Source organism: Perognathus longimembris, chromosome 20 (assembly GCF_023159225.1).
Source record: "Perognathus longimembris pacificus isolate PPM17 chromosome 20, ASM2315922v1, whole genome shotgun sequence".
Lineage (NCBI taxonomy): Eukaryota > Metazoa > Chordata > Mammalia > Rodentia > Heteromyidae > Perognathus > Perognathus longimembris.
The window spans coordinates 23,542,380-23,562,843 of record NC_063180.1 but is presented as its reverse complement, the minus strand read 5'-3'; the positions used below and the strand labels follow the sequence as shown (position 1 = coordinate 23,562,843).

At 60.5% G+C, this 20,464-nt stretch overlaps 3 protein-coding genes across 9 annotated transcripts; 2 read left to right on the top strand and 1 right to left on the bottom strand.

Moving 5' to 3' along the window:
• Positions 1 to 158: 158 nt before the first annotated feature.
• Akt1s1 (AKT1 substrate 1) lies at positions 159 to 7,192 on the top strand. Of its 5 annotated transcripts, none has more exons than XM_048329495.1 (5): positions 159 to 247; positions 4,080 to 4,465; positions 5,273 to 5,350; positions 5,447 to 5,616; positions 6,257 to 7,192. In XM_048329495.1, exons 2-5 carry the CDS (start codon positions 4,087 to 4,089, stop codon positions 6,398 to 6,400), a joined length of 771 nt encoding a protein of 256 aa, XP_048185452.1. In that variant the 5' UTR covers positions 159 to 247; positions 4,080 to 4,086; the 3' UTR covers positions 6,401 to 7,192. The 5 variants fall into 5 exon arrangements, with proteins under 5 accessions (XP_048185452.1, XP_048185451.1, XP_048185449.1 ...); XM_048329494.1 differs by lacking the exon at positions 159 to 247 and adding an exon at positions 254 to 449; XM_048329492.1 differs by lacking the exon at positions 159 to 247 and adding an exon at positions 482 to 877.
• A 1,108-nt stretch (positions 7,193 to 8,300) lies between these two features.
• LOC125338592 (polynucleotide kinase 3'-phosphatase) lies at positions 8,301 to 13,478 on the top strand. Of its 3 annotated transcripts, none has more exons than XM_048329487.1 (16): positions 8,301 to 8,389; positions 8,611 to 8,774; positions 9,220 to 9,266; positions 9,519 to 9,833; positions 10,645 to 10,724; positions 11,022 to 11,079; positions 11,158 to 11,265; positions 11,429 to 11,500; positions 11,947 to 11,995; positions 12,070 to 12,308; positions 12,419 to 12,515; positions 12,608 to 12,669; positions 12,779 to 12,888; positions 12,969 to 13,056; positions 13,170 to 13,231; positions 13,318 to 13,478. In XM_048329487.1, exons 2-16 carry the CDS (start codon positions 8,624 to 8,626, stop codon positions 13,433 to 13,435), a joined length of 1,656 nt encoding a protein of 551 aa, XP_048185444.1. In that variant the 5' UTR covers positions 8,301 to 8,389; positions 8,611 to 8,623; the 3' UTR covers positions 13,436 to 13,478. The 3 variants fall into 3 exon arrangements, 2 of the variants coding, with proteins under 2 accessions (XP_048185444.1, XP_048185445.1); XM_048329488.1 differs by lacking the exon at positions 8,301 to 8,389 and having other exon boundaries at positions 8,398 to 8,774; positions 12,070 to 12,140; positions 12,216 to 12,308; XR_007208341.1 differs by lacking the exons at positions 8,301 to 8,389; positions 13,170 to 13,231; positions 13,318 to 13,478 and having other exon boundaries at positions 8,396 to 8,774; positions 12,419 to 12,487.
• A 528-nt stretch (positions 13,479 to 14,006) lies between these two features.
• Positions 14,007 to 19,883, bottom strand: Ptov1 (PTOV1 extended AT-hook containing adaptor protein). Its single transcript, XM_048329490.1, has 13 exons — positions 19,608 to 19,883; positions 16,913 to 17,050; positions 16,750 to 16,832; positions 16,607 to 16,664; positions 16,412 to 16,519; positions 15,794 to 15,949; positions 15,488 to 15,577; positions 15,321 to 15,394; positions 15,192 to 15,249; positions 14,994 to 15,098; positions 14,497 to 14,694; positions 14,346 to 14,410; positions 14,007 to 14,133 (listed from the first exon to the last, which is right to left on the bottom strand). Exons 1-12 carry the CDS (start codon positions 19,776 to 19,778, stop codon positions 14,399 to 14,401), a joined length of 1,251 nt encoding a protein of 416 aa, XP_048185447.1. The 5' UTR covers positions 19,779 to 19,883; the 3' UTR covers positions 14,007 to 14,133; positions 14,346 to 14,398.
• Between the last annotated feature and the right edge of the window lie 581 nt (positions 19,884 to 20,464).

Sequence of the window (20,464 nt, the reverse complement as noted above, 5' to 3'; positions counted from 1 at the left end):
GGTGGAGCCTGCCACTGATCAAACTCGCGCCACGAAGTAAACAAGTGGGTGGATCCAAGAGCACCACGCCTCTGGCCTGCTCCCGCTCCCCCCCGGAAACGCCCACTTTCTCCATATTGTGTACTGGCATCGAGGCTTAGCAGGTGCCATTTTGCTCGAGGGCACAGCCCTAGCCAGTCAGCCGCGGCCATGTTAGTGCGGGGCACCGCAGCGAGGCGGTGGGAAAGAGGAACAGATGAGGGGAAGGGTGAGAGGAGCGGTACAACCTCCGAGGCGCTGAGGGACTCAGGATAACTGGACGAAGCCGTCAACGTGCCCAGAGACGAAGCCGTCCCCGATGAGTTCCTGAGTCCCTGCGGAAAGCGGGCTGAGCGCCATTTTGAAGCTGGGCAAACCGAAGCAAGAAATGCTGCCATATTGGATCTTTGCCAGCTTGGTGCTGAAGGGGGGTAGGTTGGGGGGGAGGGAGAGTCCATGTACATTATGGGCAGGTGAAATCCGACTGACCGCCAAGAGGAGGACGGACAGCGTTTCCCTCCGTGTCTATCCAGGAAACTGCCAGTGAAGGATGGATGGTGGTTTCCCTTGGCTTATTGTTGTCTTGTGTGAACATGTGTGGACAGCCATCTTTTTTGGGGGCAAATCGAACCGGTCTAGGCTAGTTTCTGCATCAGGTGATACTTTTCGCCATCTTCCTTATGGGCACTTTGCTTTTTGTTATTATCCACTGATCCTAATGAAGCCTCCGTGTCCGCCATATTTGTTTTGGGCGGCCCCGGAAAGGGGGTGGGGACTGGCTAGCGGAAGTGACGTAGGGCACCGCCATACCTTTTGAGGGCGGTGACGGCGCCCGGCCATCCATGCTGGCTCCGGGCACGTGAGTGGAGGCGGCGTTGTGGACCCGGGTATGGGAAGGCTTTGGCTGTACTGAGGCCGAAAGGCTCTGGGAGAGCGAGCGGCTCACGGGAGGGGTACGGCTGGCATTGATTAGAGGTCAGCTCGCCCAGCGACCCTCGGTTGAGGGCTGGAAGTGTCCCACGGGGACCTTTCGTGTCTGCCTCGAGGCAAGTCCTAGACAGCCTCGTCTTCCAGGGCTCCGATCCACAGAGGTGCTTGGCCCTGGGCGTGGGCAGTGTACACGGCTTTGTGGGGTCGTTCGGCGGGGGGGTGGCGGTGTTCTGGGCGCCCCTCACCCGGCCAAAGGCGGGACTTCCGGTCCTGGCCCCCTGCCTGGGCGGGATTTCCTGTTTTCTTCCTAGAGCAGTAGTTCTTGGCTGGTTCCCGGGCGTGGTGGGGTGCCGAACTCGACACTCACCTCGCCCCAGCATCCATGCCTTCACTCCCAACCTGACGGGGTGCCCCTCTAGCGACCCTCGGCCACTGGGGGACATTCCTCTGTCTCTGCCTCTTAAGAGGCCTGTCACCGGCCGCCCTCCTCCTTGGAGGGTGGACAGCACGTCTCCTGCCCATCTCTCTCCAGGCCTCTGCTCCTAGGAGGCAACAGGATTTCTTCCTGGAGGGAGGGCCAGGAGACTGCCACCATTTGTCTGCTTTCCTATCGGGTTACGGTCCCGAGCCCCCAGCCTTCTCAGAGAGGTCCATGTAAGTCACCCCCTTCCTTTTTGCCTCTGGCTCCTCTCTGAAATGAGGGTACAGTCACAAGCCATTCACTGTGTTTCACCTCAAGATCTAGTGCAGAAAGGACTGGGTCCTGTTGTCCTTTTCCTGGTGTTATTTTAATGGAAGCCTCTGTGTTTAGTAGGGACTGGAAAGTGAGAGCCCAGGCTGGTGTGTCCTTGGATGAGTCACTTCCCTGCCCTGAGCCTCTTTTTCTTCCTTCGATGAAAGGGATGTGTGTTGTGTTTTTTGAGACTGAGCACATGCCAGGGCTGTGAGATTTGGGGGTCACACAGACATGGGCCTGCCGCCCACCCCTCTTTTGCCTTGTTATAGTTGTGTGCCTACTGGCCAGTGTGGCAGGTTATCTACGCCCTACTTTTCCCACCTAGAGGAGAAGATTGTAACTTCTAAGGCAGCCAAGATGTCAGGTGGCATTAAGAACAGGATTTGGAGCCACATGCCTCCTGGTAGCTCACACTTGTAACCCTGGCTAATCAGGAGGCTGAGATTGAGATCAAGGTTTATAGTCAACCCAGGCAGAAAAGCCAATTAACCAGCAAAAACCAGAGCTGGAGATGTGGCTCAAGTAGTAGAGCATTAGCTGTGACTAAAAAGCTAAGAGCCAGAGGCCCTGAGTTCAAGCCCCAATACTGGCACCAAAGACAAGAACAGGCGCTGAGTCTAAGCTGTCCAAGTCTGTAGGGTGATGATTGCAGTACTCATAAGGGAGGGCTCATCTAGGGGCCTTGCCTGGCCACATGCTGGATTAGCCTTCCTCTTGTCTGGTTAGCAGCGTCCATCTTGGTGAGTGAGCTAGGACGTGAGAGGTATGGAGTCCTTGAAAAAGTTAAGTTTTCAGCAAACTGGCTCCCATGACTGACACTGATGAAGGCCTACACAGTGAGCACTGTGGCCCTTGAAGGGCTTGAACTCCTCCACTGCATTCACTACCTCTTCAAGGAGGCTCCCTGCTGTCTGCTAGTCCTGTCTCAACTGCTTTGGTTAATGGGTGAAGAAAGAGGCACAGAGAGAACCAGTAAGTGAGCCAAGGGCATACAGCAGTTTTCAGTCAGAGTTCAAGTTGAAACCCAGCATTCTGCCTCTTGGTTTTCTCACTGTTGTAGTCTGCCTGGGGCAGGCCAATCCAGAGAGGCACAACTCTCTGACAGGGAGGAGTCCACTGACTGATGGAGGAGGCAGGCAGTGGTCAGGCTGTCACTAGCTTGGATGACAGGAACTGGAGTGAAGGGAATTGAGGTATCTGGAGAAGTGTTGCAGGAAGAAAGGAGGCCTTGTGTGGACGCACACCATTCTCCATCATCTCCTACCCCAGTCCACCCAGTTTATGGGGAGCAGACAGGGAATGGATTGTAACACGTCATTCAGATACTGTGGATAGCAGCCTGGAGTGAGGACTAGCCCTCTTTGCAGGGCCAGGTGGGCCAGTGTCAGCCTCAGCACAAGAGGACAGTGGGCTGGAGCCAAGGCACATTGTCTTTTAGCATTATCTACAGCTGTAAGAGGAAACAACTGGGATCCATTGTAGCCAGCTATTCTCTGTAGCCAGCAGGTCTCAAATGTCACATTTTGACATGGAGTCAGTGGTAGGCACATTGCTACCAACAACTTTTCCTCCCACTTATTTGCATAAGCAGCCTTGTTGCTTGGAGCTGCCACAGTCTGAGACCTTCAGAGTCAAGTGGCTAATAGATCCTGTGAGGGACAGGACAGAGCCAAGAAGGGACCTGGCTGGGATCTGGTGACACAGGGTAGATGGCAGCTGATGGGGAAGTAGGAAGTTTGGATTTTGCAAACCGCCAGAATGGCGGTGGAGAGCAAGAGCAATGATGGAGACCGGACTGTGGAACCGGTTTTTGGGGTACCAGAGGACCTGCTGCATACCCTCAGCAACAGATCCTGAGAATAAAAGGCTTCCTGAGAACAGGGCTTTTATTCAACATCAAATAGGAGAATACATGCAAAAAAACAAGGTAGCAGTCTCGTTGAAATTACCAGAATGGGGGAAACAATCCTAGGATTGGAGACTTCCTGAAAAGAGTGGTGGCAGTGGTGGCGGTGGTGGTGGCCGTGGCCGTGGTGGCCGTGGTTGTGAAGAAGGTGAAGGTGAGCAGTAAACACCACCATTTGGTTAGGCTCCTGGGAGGCTCCAAGAGCTGAGGAAGTAAGGAAGCTGGGTAGTTTACACCTAAGGGAGAATCCGTGGCCTTTGTAATGCTAAGGGCAAGAGATCTTTCTCAGGCAGCTGTCAGCCTTCAGAGAATGGCATTCCAGTTGTCTTTGGCAGACCTCCTGGCTTGCACTTACAGGTTCCCACATTTGGAAAAGGCACCACACTCAGCTGGGACAAGCAGGGTGCCATTGGTGCACAGGGGACACTGGCTGTGTGAGGGCGATAGGAGCATCAGGCCTCAGTTGCTCTATCCTGCTCTGGCCTACAGGGCGCGGATGGCGTCGGGGCGGCCCGAGGAGCTGTGGGAGGCTGTGGTGGGGGCTGCTGAGCGCTTCCGAGCCCGGACTGGCACAGAGCTGGTGCTGCTGACTGCTGCACCCCCACCTCCACCCCGCCCAGGGCCTTGCACCTACACTGCCCATGGCCGCGGGGCCCTGGCTGAGGCCGCCCGCCGCTGCCTCCACGACATTGCTCAGGCTCACAAGGCAGCTGCTGCTGCCCGGCCCCCCGGGCCCCCACCAGCCCCACAGCCACCCAGTCCTGTTCCCAGCCCACCCAGGCCCTCGCTGGCCCGAGAGGAGGAGGAGGAAGATGAGGATGAGCCCACAGAGACAGAGACTTCTGGAGAGCGGCTGGGCGGCAGTGACAATGGAGGTGAGAGGGCTCTGGGTGGGGGGGAGGGGGCTTAGTGGCCTTGTCCTGGTCAGCTCTCCAAGCTGGACTCCCCTGGGAGGAACACTGTTGATGCCATTCATGCTGCAGTCCCAAGATCCTCCAAGGAGACTGGCTTAGAATGAGCTGTGTGTCCTTCAGCCACTCAGTTACCCTCTCTGAGCCTGGTATCCATTTCCGAAAGTTATGTTTTTGTTGAGGCTCTTGGGATTCCAACTTTTTCCAGTGAAAATCAGGGCTCAGAGCTAGCAGTCTCGCCTTCCAGAAGAGCCATTGGCCAGGGAACAGCCAGGTGGGTTTTGTTTTGTTTTGTTCAGGGAGGTGGGGGAGGAATTTGGAAGTTGGATGCTTCCCAGAGGCTGCATTGAAATGCTAGGGCTTCGAGGAGTGAGTAGTTCTTCATTTGTTATTACTCATGGCCAGCCTCCTCTCCATGGCTGAGAAAACCCAGAGTGTGAAGGGCACGGACTAGAGGGCAGTATCCCCAGTTCCAATCCTCCTGGTGATGCCACTTTTTTAAGCTGTGAGCCTTCAGACAGGTGACATAACCCACATCCTCCTTGGTCCATCCTCCTCTCAGCCAGGGTTTTGAGTCACACCATCCCAGACATGTTAGAGGTGTCATGGTCATGCTCCGTGTTGGCTCCCAAGGGGCAGCAGGTGGACAGAAATGATTCTGCTGCTGGCGAGGCGGATACTGGGGACAGCAGAGGCCTCCAGAGGCAGTGGCAGGCTGCAGGCGGGGCATGCCATGTGTGCAGCCTGACTTCGGGCCTGCACCATCCACAGGGCTCTTCGTGATGGACGAGGATGCCACCCTCCAGGACCTGCCCCCATTCTGTGAGTCAGACCCTGAGAGCACAGATGGTGAGCATCCTCTGCCCGGGCCTCTCCTTGCACCCCCACCCCCAGGGCCTGGGACCTGAGCAGAGACAGAAGCAGAAGTTGGCCATTGTCTTGCAGATGGAAGCCTAAGTGAAGAGACCCCAGCTGGCTCCACCACCTACTCCGTGCCCCCTGCCTCCGCACTGCCCACCCAGCAGTATGCCAAGTCCTTGCCTGTGTCCGTGCCTGTCTGGGCCTTCAAGGAGAAGAGGGCAGAGGCACGGTCCTCGGATGAGGAGAATGGGCCGGTGAGGGCAACAGGGACTGGGTGGAGGGGGCTGGGTCCAAGCGACTGCCTCCAGGAAGGCCTTGCTAGTGCCGGTATGCACTATCAGCTCCTGGATGGGACTGTGTGGTCTCACCAAAGCCCCCTGGCTCTGTGCCCTGGTTCCTTGTAGGGAGCTGCTCCAGTTATAGAACACTTGGGCCCACAAGGCCTGCCACTTCAGTGGTTAGCAGGGCCTCTAGCTACCAGGCTCTGGCTATTCTTGGCTCAGGACCAGCGGGTTTGGTGGATGTGGGACTAGGCTGCCCGTGTGGTGGTGGCCCTGTGTTGTCCCCGAGCTGTCATTGCATCTGAGCCCTTGCTAGCCCTGTGTTTCCAGGGGAGACTGAGGCCTAGGGAGGTTCACTGCTGGTGGGTGGTGGAGGTTTTATTGCGACTTGATGGCCTCCAGCCTGAATCCTGAGACCAGGCGTGTGCATGGCCTGATGGACGGCTGCCGTGGTGGCACACAGAGTGGGGTCAGCAAAGGACAAAGGGGTTGGGAAGGCTTCCTGGAGGAGGTGGTGTCAGCGTGGGTACAGCAGCTCCTATCCGGAGCAGAGGGAGGGTGGCCCTGGGCCCGGAGTGCAGGTGCTGATCCCGAGCGGTCTTCTTTTCCGCAGCCTTCCTCGCCCGACTTGGACCGCATCGCGGCCAGCATGCGCGCACTGGTGCTGCGGGAGGCCGAGGACACCCAGGTCTTTGGGGACCTGCCGCGGCCACGCCTCAACACCAGCGACTTCCAGAAGCTGAAGCGGAAGTACTGAGGCCCGGGGAGCGAGGTTCCCGGGCAGCGACCGCCCCGCCTCACACTACGCCCCCGCCCCGCCCCCGAGGCCCGCCAATCGCAGTGGGTCCCGGCCCGGCATTGGGTTGGCCCAGCCAATCCCCGATTCCCTTCCGGCTCACCGCCTCCGCGGGAGGGGCGGGACCGCACTGTTTCCTGATTGGTTTGTCGGCCCCTTTTCTGCCCAGCGACAGCGTTTTCCCGCGGTGGGGTTGGCTCACTCCTCGTGGGCGTGGCTAGTGCTGAGGCGCTGTCGTTCTTACGAGCCAAGTTTCAAAACCAAGTCGCACGACCGCGGCTCCCAACCCCGAAAACGCCCGGCTGAGCCCCAGGATTGGCTAGTGGCGTCCACGGCCTGGTGACTGGGCAGCTCTTCCACGCGATTGGCGCGCGGAGGCGTGGCCAAGTATCCCCCCTCCCTCCCCTTGAGCCCGAATCCACTAATTCACACTACTGGGGTTGGGTCATTGTTTTGCCCGTCCTGACAATTGTACCCCTATCTCTCAGGGATGGCCCATCCTGTCCCTGGGTCTCATTGGTCTCGTCCCACAACAGCCTGCCAAACAATCTCGTCCTTGCATTCAGGACAGTACCAGCTCTCTCTCGCTCCCCCTACCCCCACAGGTGCCTTAAAGGGCCCTCGTCCACCCTAGGTGGGGGGCAGGGGCTTCACTCTCCTGCCCTGTCGTGGGGAAGAGAGTGGGGGTGGGATTCGGGAGTTGGGAGGGGCGCTCTAAGATTAAAGTTTTACCTCTGAATAAACGAGTGTCAGGTGTAGAATGTTTAATGTTTTCTAAAGCCAGAGAACACTAATTAATGAGCCACGGGGTTGGGAGAACAGTCCTGTGTTCATAGGTGGGATCCACATCTTCAGGGGGCAGTGTTAGAGCCGGAGCCTTTGAGGACTGAAGCTGACGAATTCCCCAGCAAAGACAGGGAATTCCTACTGGGCCTTGCCTAGGCTGCTGGAGGGTAGACAGCTAGTGGAACTTGGTTAGACATTAGGGCTGGCAGAACTTAAGATGAATATCAAGACATTATGGGTATTTAACAAAGAATATATATATATATATATATATATTTTCCCAGTCCTGGGCCTTGAGCTCAGGGCCTGAGCACTGTTCCTGGCTTCTTTCTGCTCAAGGATAGCACTCTGCCCTTTGAGCCACAGTGCCACTTCTGGCCGCTTTCTATATATGTGGTGCTGAGGAATCGAACCCAGGGCTTCATATATATGAGGCAATCAGTCTTGCACTAGGCAATACTCCCAGCCCCAAGAATATATATTCTTTATCTTCTGTTGGTCACATAATTGTTAGCAACAGAAGACTTTTTCGGCCTTGTTATAGTTTGCTCTGTATAAAGTCCCTCTTTCTCTTCCTCTATAACAGAAATCCAGAGCTATCTGGACTTAGTCTCTTGAACTGAAGTTTCTAAGCCCCCAAATACCCTATTAAACTATTTTTTAAGGAAGAAAATAATTAAGGGCTGGGAGACTGAATCCGCGTCTCCCATTAGAACCCCACTTGAGGAGCGCAAACAATGCAGATGTTACACTGGGCTTTCTCTCATCCACACATTCGTTCTTGAGGTATCGGCGGGAAGTGAGTATCTTCACTGAGAAAACTGCAGGAACGAGGGCAAAGCGGAACGTCGAGCTGTGACCTGCGCGGCCGTGGGGTGGGGGCCAGGGTTTCTCCCACAGACTTCCATCTACTCGGGCAACGAGGACGAGGAGTCGGCCGGTGGGGGCCCCACGCGCCCGCTACGGGCCGGATTCCCCCGGGGCAGGCGAAGCGCCGAGGGGGCGGAGCCGCCCGGGAGCCTCGGAGCGGCGGGGGGACGGTCCAAGGGCCCAGACTCGAGAGGGGCGGGGCCGCGGCACCGCCTCCGTGCGTCACTTCCGTCCACCGAGAAGTGGAGCGGCGTGCTGCCGGCGGAGCCTCTCGGGTCGCTACCGACTTCACGGGTGAGTTCCGGGAAACGTGTGAGCAAGCCGGAGAGATGGGCACCCTCATCTCCGCGCCTCCAGGGTTGGAGAGGTGTTGTTGCCTGGGAGACGGCCGGGACCTGAGTCCCGAGTCCCGGTAGCCGAAAGGGGAAGTTCCCGGTGACCTGGTGAAGGAGGCGGGACTCGCTATTACCACCCGGGCCACTCGTCACCCGCCCTGGGTGCCTTCTCACTCCTAGGCCGGCACCCACGATGGCCGAGGGGGAGGCCCGAGGCCGCCTGTGGCTGGAGAGCCCCCCAGGGGGGGCGCCCCCCATCTTCCTGCCCTCGGATGGGCAAGCTCTGGTGCTAGGCCGCGGACCCCTGACCCAGGTTACAGACCGGAAGTGCTCCCGAAACCAAGGTGGGTGGGGCCTGCCCCGGGGGCAGGAACCGGTACTCGCGAAAGCGGGGCCCCACCGTTATCCCAGAGAAGGGGTGCGTGTCGGCTAGCAAGCTTTCCTGAAGTTGACAGGTGCTCCTAGGAAGCTCGGGAAGTGAAGGGCTGTGCCCGACCAGGAACCAGCCAGGGGAGGGGAGGATGGGGCGAATCCGAGAGAATTATTCTGGGCACGGGAGGTGCAGAGGGTGTCTAGAAGCCTGAAACGGGCCACCGCCCTACTGACCTCGTGGAGAAACGTAAATATCCCTGGTCATAAGTGTCTTTACTTGGGTGACTCTCCCTCACAGAAGCCCCGTCTCCCACTTCCTGGGTGCGGGGAGGGCGGTGGCGGGATGGATGCTGTAGCCCCCTGCTGCTGCTTCTGAGGCCTGGGAGCAAACCCTAACATGGCCCCCTCAACCCCCAGTGGAGCTGCTTGCAGACCTGGAGACTCGGACGGTGGCGGTGAAACAGGTACCCCGGCTTCAGCAAGGGGGCAGCAAGGGCTGGGGGCTGAATACAGGGCGGACTCCCACCATGGTAGAGACCTTTTTAAATTGGACAAAAATGGAGGCTTATAACCTTTCCAACGTCCTGATTGGTTATCTGTACCTAGGCAGTGGGGCTGGAAGCTTTGATTGGTAATTGAGAAAGTTGAGCCTCTTTAGTTGGAAGAGGCTCTTGCAGTAGAGTTATTGTTCCCAGCTATTCCCTTTTTCTCTGCAGCTGGGTGTTAACCCTACAACTGTCGGAACCCAAGAACTGAGGCCAGGGTTGGAGGAATCTCTTGGGCTGGGGGACACACTATATTTGGTCAATGGCCTCCACCCCCTGACCCTGCGCTGGGAAGATACCCACATACCAGGTCTCCAACCAGACACTCCACCTGGAACCCCACCGGTGACCCCTCACAGGGAAGAGGAGGAGAGGGAGGAGGAGGTCAAACAGCAGAAAAAGCGGATGCGGATAACATCCCCAGGCTGGCAGAACCTGGAGAAGCTGCTGGTGTTCACGGCACCTGGAGTGAAGCCCCGAGACAGGGTAAGGGTCACAACGGACCAGAGAGCAGTGGGAACTGTACTGGAAGACCCAGTGGAGAGGCTGAGGATGAACCAGGGGCAGCTGTATATCAGCTGCTGTATATCAGACCCACAGGGACTGGGCTTCAGCAATGACCAGCCTGGTCCAGCATTTCTCTCTCTTTTTTTTTTTTTTTTTTTTTTTTTTTTATCATGGGGCTTGAACTCTGGGGCCTGGGTGTTGTCCCTGAGCTCTTCACTGCAAGGTTAGTGCTCTACTGCTTGAGCTACAACACTACTTCCAGTTTTCTGGTGGTTAATTGGAGATGTCTCAGGAACTTTCCTGCCCCAGTTGCCTTTGAAAGGGGATCCTCAGATCTCAGCCACCTGAATAGCTAGGATTACAGGCGTACTCAGACTGGTCTAGCATTTCTGACATTCAGTCATGGTCTTTTTCTCAACCCTATATGTCACTGCTGAAATGAACTCCTGAAACACAGTGGCCTGATGGCTTGTCAGTGCCCTGTATAAGCCTTGCTCTGGTTTTGACCTTCATAGTTATTCACACACTCAAGCAGATCAGCCTGGGGATGACAGTGGGTGGATGTATTGGTGCGCATCTGCACGAGTGGGGATGGCAACACAGGATTGACAGGAGACAGTGCAGGCCAGGCTCTGCGCTGCATTCCTCCCGTGCCTGGTCCTTGCATGTGACATTCAGGCCTCATGCCTCTGTGTCCTCGCCTCTGAGACAGGTGGGCCTGACTGAGAGGGCAGGAGGTGGCCTGGGTGAGGCCCGGAGAATGTGACTGTCCCATTCTTGGTGTTCCCAGGTGGCTGCCTTTGATCTGGATGGGACCCTTATCTGCACTCGTTCTGGAAAGGTCTTTCCCACTGGCCCCAGTGACTGGAGGTGAGAAGGGACCAGAGAAGGGACAGAGTGATGCCTAGAACCCCTGGCCCCTGCTCACCAACTGCTTCTTTTTTTTTTTGGCCAGTCCTGTGCCTTGGACTCAGGGCCTGAGCACTGTCCCTGGCTTCTTCCTGCTCAAGGCTAGCACTCTGCCACCTGAGCCACAGCGCCCCTTCTGGCCATTTTCCATATATGTGGTGCTGGGGAATCGAACCAAGAGCTTCATGTGTAGGAGGCAAGCACTCTTGCCACTAGGCCATATTCCCAGCCCCACCAACTGCTTCTTGTCCGCTTTAGGGTCTTGTACCCAGAGATTCCTCAGAAGCTCCGGGAGCTGCATGCTGAGGGCTACAAGGTGTGTGCACATGTGCACCCTGCAGGTCAGTGGGGAGCCTTGGTGAGGGGCCTCCCGGTGACACCATCTGCTCCTCAGCTGGTGATCTTCACCAACCAGATGGGCATTGGACGAGGGAAGCTGCCAGCAGAGGACTTCAAGGCCAAGGTGGAGGCTGTCTTAGAGAAGCTGGGGGCTCCCTTCCAGGTATGGCTAGGGGAAGGCTGAGGGAAAGTGGAAAGAAAGAGGCCTTGCCAGGAGGATGGGGACCCAGAAAGAGCCAGCCCCATGTGATACCTGGGAATGGGGTGGAGCACAACCAGTGTGCACTAGAGGAACAAGGATGCCTAGATCTCTGCCACACCCATAGGTGCTGGTGGCCACACACGCAGGGCTGTACCGGAAGCCAGTGACAGGCATGTGGGACCACCTGCAGAAACAGGTGAGCTGCCCCTCCCTCCACCCACCAGACCCCACTCCTTGGGACCTCGCTTCTTTTCCTCTGCCACCCTTGGTCCTTGCCATCTGTGTTTAGCTGTCCCATCCTGGGAGTGGCCAGAGTCCGGTGCTCTTTAGCCATGAAAACCAGAATGGCTGAGGGACATCGGTGCAGGCCACTCATCGTGCTCCAGGACCAGGGTGGCTGTGGCCTGGATGGGGCCGGCGGGGCTAAGGTAGGACTGGGTGTGGGCATAGCACCCCCTAGTGGCCGCTGGGGGCAGAGGCAGGGGAGCTAGGCACCAAGAAGACCCTAGGTCCTGGACCCAGGGCACAGTGGCTGATGGGAAGGGACATGATGTATGGGGTTCTGGTGCAGGGGGCAGTGGAGTATGGGGCCGCTATTCTTCCATGCGGGGTATTGGGGTGCTCAGTGCCCGTCTCTCCCAGGCCAACGAGGATGTGCCCATCTCCATCACCGACAGCGTGTTCATAGGCGGTAAGGCCCGGTCCGCATGGGTGGTTGGTACCCCAAGTCCCAGCTGGGTGGTGGACAGGTGCCCTGTGTTTCAGATGCAGCAGGTCGCCCCGCCAACTGGGCCCCAGGGCGGAAGAAGAAGGACTTCTCCTGTGCAGACCGCCTGGTAAGCCCAGCCCTGCGCCCCTGCTTCCCAGGCCGCCGGCCCTGCCTCACCTCTGCCCACCTCTGCCCTCCCCAGTTTGCCCTCAACCTTGGCTTGCCCTTCTCCACACCAGAGGAGTTCTTCCTCCGGTGGCCTACAGCCCACTTCGAGCTCCCGGCCTTTGACCCAGTGAGTTCGGGGGGCAGGTGGGGCTGGAGTAGTAGGGCACCAACCCTACGTCCCCCTCTGACCCCCATGTCAGACCCTCATGCCTCCTTTGTCTTGTCCAACCCTCCCAGAGGACCGTCCCAGGGTCCGGGCCCCTCTGCCTGCCAGAGTCCGCTGCCCTCCTGAGCTCCAGCCCTGAGGTGGTTGTCGCCGTGGGATTCCCCGGGGGTGAGATGCCCTGACATCACCCTCCAGGGGGCTGGCCGCCCTCGGGGTCGCGCCCTCCCCGGCCCCACACTGACCTAATCATGCCCCTCCAGCTGGGAAGTCCACCTTCCTCCAGGAGCACCTGGTGTCTGCCGGATATGTCCACGTCAACAGGGTGCGACCCTGGGCCGCCTGCCCCCCACGCATGGCGCACTGGGCCATGCTGCCCACCAGTGACCTGTGGTCGTTCCCTCCCCCCTCCGTCCCCCATCCCCCGTCCCCAGGATACATTGGGCTCCTGGCAGCGCTGTGTGAGCGCCTGTGAGGCGGCACTGAAGCAAAAGAAGCAGGTTGTGATTGACAACACAAACCCAGATGCCCTGAGCAGAGCCAGGTACGAAGGGCCTGCGGGAGGCCCGGGTGCCACGGAGGGGCCTGGGCCTGGCGACAGCCCACACCCTGCTGCCCTCACAGGTACATCCAGTGCGCCCGGGACGCCGGCGTACCCTGCCGCTGCTTCCTCTTCCCTGTCACTCTGGACCAGGCCCGCCACAACAACCGGGTGGGTCCAAAGCCCCGCCCATCTGCGGCATAGCCCCACCCGAGTCCTGACCCTTGCCCCAATTCCTCTGGGTCCTGGCCACTCGAGGTAACCCCCACGGGGTCCCTCCACAGTTCCGGGAGATGACCAGCTCTTCGCACGCACCCGTGTCTGACATGGTCATGTTCGGATACAGGTACCTTGCCTGGGCTGGGAGGGGCCTGCTGGGGGGGTGGCCCCCTGCCCCCCCCCCCCCCGCCTCACTGCCCTGTCCACCCTCAGGAAGCAGTTTGAGGCCCCCACGCTGGCTGAAGGCTTCTGTGCCATCCTGGAGATCCCATTTCGGCTGCGGCTGGAGCCGCAGCTTGAGCGACTGTACCGCCAGTTCTCGGAGGGCTGAGCTGTGGCCTGTACCCCAAAATAAATGTCTATTTTTGTTCCAAGCCTGGGTGGCCTTTGCTGGGCGGTGCGCCGCTGCTGTCCTGGGGCTGCACCAGGGAGAATACACGTCCGCCCTCCGCCTTCCAGCGCTCAGGGGGCCCAGGTCTTCAGCACCAGGCGGCTCTGGGCTGGCCAGGCCCCAGGTTCGCCTGCCCGCCCTGGCTGGCTCAGCTCATGGTTCAGAACCAGACCTAAGCCTGCCAGCACCTGCCTTCAGTGATGGCTGGGCACACAGCCTGGGCTCAGGTGACCCGACCTCCTGCCGCAGGGGCCACGGCAGCCCTGGGAGCCCCCAGGAGCAGCTGTCTGGGCCAGGGGAACTGCCCAGGGTGCCAAGAAGGTTCCAGAGGCTAAGGTCACCAGCCGTCATTCTGGGCCTGTGGCAGCTGGCACTCACTACCTGTGCCAAGTGAGCTGGTGACGGATCATCTGCAGCCTCCCCCCCCCCCCAGCACCCCAATGGCCCTTGAGCCTCTGGTGTGAGCGAGGCACAGCCTGCGCCCCTCCTGCGCAGGAAGCAGTGATGGGGGTGGGGGTTAAAAGACTTTATTAGGGAACAGCACAGGGGACAGGACCATCCTCGGTGACCAGGGGATGCTGTCGTCATGGTGCTGGGCAGGCACAGTCCCTGGGGACCCCTGCTCAGAAGCATGTAACCTGGGGGGACACAATGCAGGGACTGGCGTACCCCTCACTTGGCCTACAGCCTGCAGAGAGGGTGGGGCAGGCCTGTTACCCCAGCTCCTGTGGGTGGGACCTCAGGCTGAGGAAGATGAGGCCACCTAAGACCTAAGCCCCCTGCTTCTTCCGAGACCCGCCCCCAGCCCACAAGTCCTGGGGTACATTGGCATTCAAAGTGGGCTACTCACCAGTCTTCGCGGGTTTTTGTCTGGGACTCCTAAAGGCCCAGCCAGGGGCGGCACTACCCCCCCATCTGCGAAAGGAGACAGTGGTGAGGATGGGGGTAGGAGGGATGAGGTGGGGGGGTGGGGGGTGGGGTGGAGAAGGCAGGAGCCTCACCCCGCGCTGCTGCTGCTCCTGCTCCAGGTTCCGCTGCAGCACCTGCTGCTGGTTGGCAATGACGCGCCGGATGCCGTTGACAAAGTTGCTCTGGTCGTGCGGGATGAGGCCAATGAAGATCTTCTTCTCCGAGGAGTAGAGCAGCATGAGCACACGGATCTCACACGACGCCTTGTAGGAGAAGTGCACGCAGCCAGCCTGGGGGCACGGGGCGGGTTACCCACGGGACGGGAGCGCCCTGAGATGGCAGGAAGGGGAGGCCAGGCTGCCAGGGACGGAGCCACCGCAGCAGCAGCACTGGCAGGCTCGGGAGCAGCTGTGTAGCCAGTGATGGGCACCGCTGGGCTCACAAGGCGCATGTGTCTTCACAGAAGTGCTGGGGCAGTGGGGCTGGTGGGCCCTGTCCGAGCCTTCCCAGTGCCCACAGCCTGGGAGGGGGCGGTGGGGGCTTGGGGCTCCAGGCTTTATGGAACCAGCGCCCACCCGGCCCCACTCACAAAGCCATTGTCCATGATGCGGCAGAGGCTCTTGAGCGTCTCCAGGTCCTTGGTGAAGTGGAACTGCACCAGGCGCGAGTTGCGGAAGAGCGGCACGAGCGTGGTCTGCGGATGGGGTGTCAGGCTGAGTGGAGGAAGCCCCGCCTGGCTGCCCTACCCGCACCACACTGCACCACACGGGCGCCACCCTGCACTCACCAGCAGCTGCTGCGGGATGAGCTGCATGCACAGCTTCCGCGGCCACTGCTCCGTCCTCCTGCAGACACGTGGGGCGTCAGGTGCGGGGCGCCAGCGCAGGCTCCCCACACGCCCCGGCCCCGCACTCACAGGATCTCCCCCTGGTTCACATAGACGTGGGATGGCAGCCACCTCTTGGACCGGCTGTTGGGCTCAGGCCTGGGCTTTGGGACAGAGCAAGAGGGCATCTCAGACCAGGCCCGGGCCCTGCGGCCCCCCCCATATCCCCCCGCAGCCCCCAGGCCGGGCTGGCTCACCTCCTGCCACTCCATCACGCCACTCCACGCCAGGAACTTGTTGTTGACAATCTGCACAGGCCCCGAGTGTACGCCGCCTGGGCCCACCGCCTGCGGGGGAGGTGGGGTGGGATGCGCCCTGGAGACCCCCCAAAACCCCCACTCCCTGCCTGGATGCCCTTCCCACCACACACTGCCTTGCCCAGTACTCAGGTGCAGCTGTGCCATCTCTTGCCCTCCTGAGGATCCCCAGCTGCCAGTGCCCCTTCCACCCCTCATCCCGGTGGGGCTGGCGGCCATCACACCCCCGGGTGGACAAAGGCCTACCTGCTTGCGGGTGGTGATGACCTGGCGGATGGCGTTGACGAAGCCACTCTGGTCGTAGGGGATGAGGCCCATGAAGATCTTCTTCTTGGACGAGTACAGCAGCATGAGCACGCGCACCTCGCACGGGGAAATATGGGGGAAGAGCATGCAGCCCGCCTGGGGAGGGGCAGACAAGCTGGTCAGGGCCGGGGTGCACTCACTGATGAGTGTGCACCCCATCCAGCTGCTCAACACCACCACTGCCCTGCGGCCTGGCACAGGAAGTGCTGCATGGCTGCTCATTAAATGAGGTGCCAGCCAGCAGTACTACTTCTGGGGCAGAATGAGCGTCTGATAAGAGCCTGCTCACGTGGTGTCTGGACAATGGGGCCCCTGCTATCTCCTAGTCATCCCCCAAATACTCCATTTTGCCAGCCTAATTTCCCTTTGCCCTGGGCTGTGGGTAGCTGCAGGCTGAGGGTAGTCCGGCGTCAATTCCTCAGGGCCCCTGATCTTGCCCCAGCACCCCCACATTGCCAGTGGGTTTACTGTTCCTCCTGGCAGGGCAGAAGTAGCCTGGGCAGGGTGGGGATTCCTCCACTAAGGTCATGGCCCACTCCGGGCGGCCGCCCAACTCACGAAGCCGTTGCCCATGACTCGGCAGAGGCCCTTGAGTGAGTCGCAGTCTCTGTTGGTGAAGTGGAACTGGGCCAGCTGGGAGTTGCGGAACAGGGGACCCAGTGTGGTCTGGGGGTGACATGGAACAGCAGGTCAGCAGGGGTGTGGGGCCTGGGGGTGATGGGGACAGCGTGTCAGAAGTGGGGGGGCTCTCACCAGCAGCTGCTGTGGAATCAGCTGCATGATTAGCTTCTGCGGCCACTGGTCTGTCTCTCTGCAAGGAGGGGAGAAGGGGGGGGTCGGGAGTGAGGCAGGGAAGGGGGTTGGGGGGGTGAGGCCGCGCGTGCGTGGGCACTCACAGGTTCTCGCCCCGGTTCACGTAGGCCTGGCACGGCAGCATCCGCTTGAGCTTCGCAGTGGAGTCCGAGTAGGGCCTGCGCTTCTGTGGGGCAGGAAGGGTCACGGCTTCGTCCGGGGCCTCTGGGACCTGTGCCCCCCACCCCACCCACCCCAGGGACTCACCTCCTGCCACTCCAGGACCCCGCTCCAGGCCAGTAGCTTGTTGCTGAGCCGGTGCTCGTTCACCGCCAGGCCCCCCAGGGTCAACCCTGGTGAAGAGGGCCCGATGGGACCCAGGGCCCCGAAGACCCGAGCGCCTTCCTGCAGCAGAGAGGGAAACTGAGGCTGGGGCCAGGCAAAGGCACAGTTCCCACACACTCCATGGGGGGGTGGGGGTGGCGGGGAACATCCCAAATCCTAAGGGGAGAGCAGGAAGGGCTCCGCTCCTATTTCTCCCCATCTGAACCCAGCCACACTAAAATCCCCACTAAAAGATGAATGGAAAAACTTTACCCCCAGGCTCTGTCCAAAGCCTTGTGCCCTAGCAGCCACAACCTGGCAAAGCTGCCCCCACGCCATCTTCCTGCTGCAGCTCCCAGGGCGCTGATCAGATGGGGTGCTGCCAGCCTCCCACCCTCCCATGGACTGGGCCAGCCCAACTCAAGACGGACACCTGGGAGCTTCCTGTGCCCACTGTGGGGCCTTGGCACAGCTGCCCTGTGCAACAAGCTGGCCAGGCTACCAGCCTGGCACATGGCTGGCCCTGTCCCCCAGAACTTCTGAGGTTCCCAATACCCTCAATAGAAAGCCCTGAATCCACATGCAGTCGGTTACAGGCCCAAAGTGCCTTCCTCCCAGAGGAGCGGAGTCAGCCAGGAGACAGCGCGTGGAGTGTCTCATGCCAGAACACGCAAGCCACAAAGTCACACTCAGCAGTAGGTGACTCCACATGAAAATATCCTACATGTTACTACTGTCACCTTTTTTTTTTTTTTGGTCAGTCATGTGGCTTGAACTCTGGGCTTGGCCGTTGCCCCTGAGCACCTTTGCTCAAGGCCAGCATTCTCCCACAGTGGAGCCACAGCACCACTTCCAGTTTTCTGATGGCTCATTGGAGATAACTCTCAGAGGCTTTTCTGCCCAAGCTGGCTTTGAACCAGGATCCTCAGATTCCAGGATCCTCAGATTCCAGTCTCCTGAGTAGCTAGGATGACAGGCGTGAGCTGCCAGTACTCAGCAGGACTTGTGTGTAACTGGGTACCCAACCCGGAGTCTTGTACATACCAGGCTCGGCCACTTGAGGCACACCTCTATCCCTTTGCTTTTAGTTTTTGACAGGGTCACAGTAACTTTGCCCTAGTTGGCCCTGGACAGAGGGAGGATCTTCCCTCCAGCTCCTGAGTAGCTGGGATTACAAGCATGTACCACCACACCGGCTTTAAGTTTTCATTTTTGTGGGGCTCATGATGAATAAAAACAATGAGCATGTGTGCCAACAGGCCAGGTGACTTGGGGGTGTGTCCATCAGATCAGGAGGAAAGCTGAAGCTTGTTACAGTGAGGAAGTGTTGGGGTGAAGACAGACAGGAGGATGCCCAAGGCAGAGAACGCAAGGTCCTGAAGCCTGGAGCTCTGGACACACAGCATCAGATGTCTGGGTGCTGGAGTGTGAAGCGTAAATGTAGTGAGAGCAGCTAGCTGCAGGGGCCTCACGAGACCCACGCCTCCCTGCTGTGTGTGGACCTGAGCTGTGTGCACTGCACACGTGCTTGGGGGCTACGTGGACACATGGCAGTGTTTACTGCCATAAGGACAGGCCCAGATCAGTATCAAGCAAGCACCATTAGAGGCCCAACATCACTTCCAGCTTTTTGGATGGTGATTCCCCAGCCCGCCCCAGCCTCTGAGATTATGGGCAGGTGCCCACTGGCCCAGCTCTTCCCAACTCCTAGTGCAAGCGGGGATCATGAGCACGTGGGGTAGGAGCTGACACAATCGGGATCTGGAACCATGGGCAGAAGGACCTGGATGCTTGCCTTCCCCGCGCACCCCTGCACGCCTGCCATGGAGGGGGCGGCCCAGAAGCGGGCTGCACTGAGGGCCACGAATGGAAGGTGTATCCCGCCTGGGCGAACGCACAGGGCTTGCTGTCACGCATGGCAAAAGTCTTTAACTCAACAGGGGGGCGCCAGAGGCCAGGGGCCTGTCCAACTCCAATCAGACTCCGGTCCTCCCAAGCCGGAGCAGAGCTGCCGAGGCGACACGGGGCCCCACCGGGAGAGGCTCCCCCACACCTGGGCAAGCACATGCACGGCTTGTCTGCGCGTGCACCGGCGCGGTGGGCAGTTCGAACCCATCCTCGCCCACAAGTAGCCCCCGACGTGTATTATGTGTGCGGGGGTCCGAGGCGCGCGGGGCAACTCTCTGGACTCACACCAACCTGTGAGCCCGAGCGATGTCCAGCGGGCCGGGGCACCGGACACCCGCCAAGGCGGCCCGCTTCTGGGTGCAAATTCTAGGTGCGCAGCGCACCGACGCCGTCCGCGCTTAACGCCGGGACCCCCGCGCTCTGCGCCCGTCCCACACCCCCTCCTCGATTGCCACACGACAACTTTGCGCCCCGGGCCTTCCTGCACCCCTCGCCCGCGCTCCCGTCCGGCGCGGAGTCGGCGGTAACCGGAGCGCGCCCCGCCCCCGGGCCCCGCACACCCCCGCCCCGGCCCGAACGCGTAACAAAGGGGAGCTCGGCGCGGGGCCGCAGGACTGGGGGCTGGACCCCACTTCGGGACCTCCAGGACGCGGGGGGGGGGGGGGGCGCGGACAAAGGCGGGCGCCGGGGGTGGGGCCGCGAAGGCTCTGGAAAAGGGCGGGGGGCTCACCATCGGAGGGGCCGAGCGGGCCCGGATCCGTGGCGGCTGCGGGCCTCGAGGCCCCGCCGGCCAGGAGCGGGAACGGCCGGCCCGGACGACGAGGGGCCGCGGGGGACGACCGCGACCCCCGAGCGGGCCCCAGGCGCCGGAGCGGTGCGGGGCGCGGCGCGGACGGACCATGGCGGGCGCGGGCCGAGGGGCAGGGCAGGAACGGCCGCGAGTCCGGCGCAGAGCAGCGGGCGGCACCGACACTGAGGGGCGCGGGCTAGCGGGGCCGGAGGAGACGGACCGGGCCGGGCTGTACCAAGCGCGGGGGCCGCCGCGGCCGAACCACTGCGGAGAGGGGGGCCCCCGGCGCGTACCAACCGCGTCCGCGAGGGGGTGTGGCCGGAGCGTACCAAAAAAGGCCGGCCGAGCCTCGGAGAGGGAGGATTGGCCGTGGCGTGGCGGTGGGTCGTCCCGGTGAGGGGGCGGAGCTGCGAGGACGTGCGGCCGAGGAGCGGCCTCGAGGGGGGTGTGGCGGCCGCGAGACCGCGGTGGGCGGTGGGGAAGAAAGTAGACGATACCAAGTCGGCCACGGTGTGTGTGTGGGGGGGGGGGGTGACACAGGGAGGGCTCACCCAAGTCCCGAGAGACTACACCAAGGGCCCGGGGGAAGACGGGAGGCCGGAGGAGTGGGCCAGGGGACCTCGGAAAGTACTCCGAGGCCTGGGGCTGTGGGTCGCACCTCACTCGAGGGGAGGGCTTTTGTAGGCGGTGACGTGGCTAGGTGGTAGGGGACTACAACTCCCAGAGTGTCATGCGAGCTCTGGGCGGGACCGGAGGCCCCTGGAGACCCCACTGGCCTTATCTGCTCGCCCATTGGC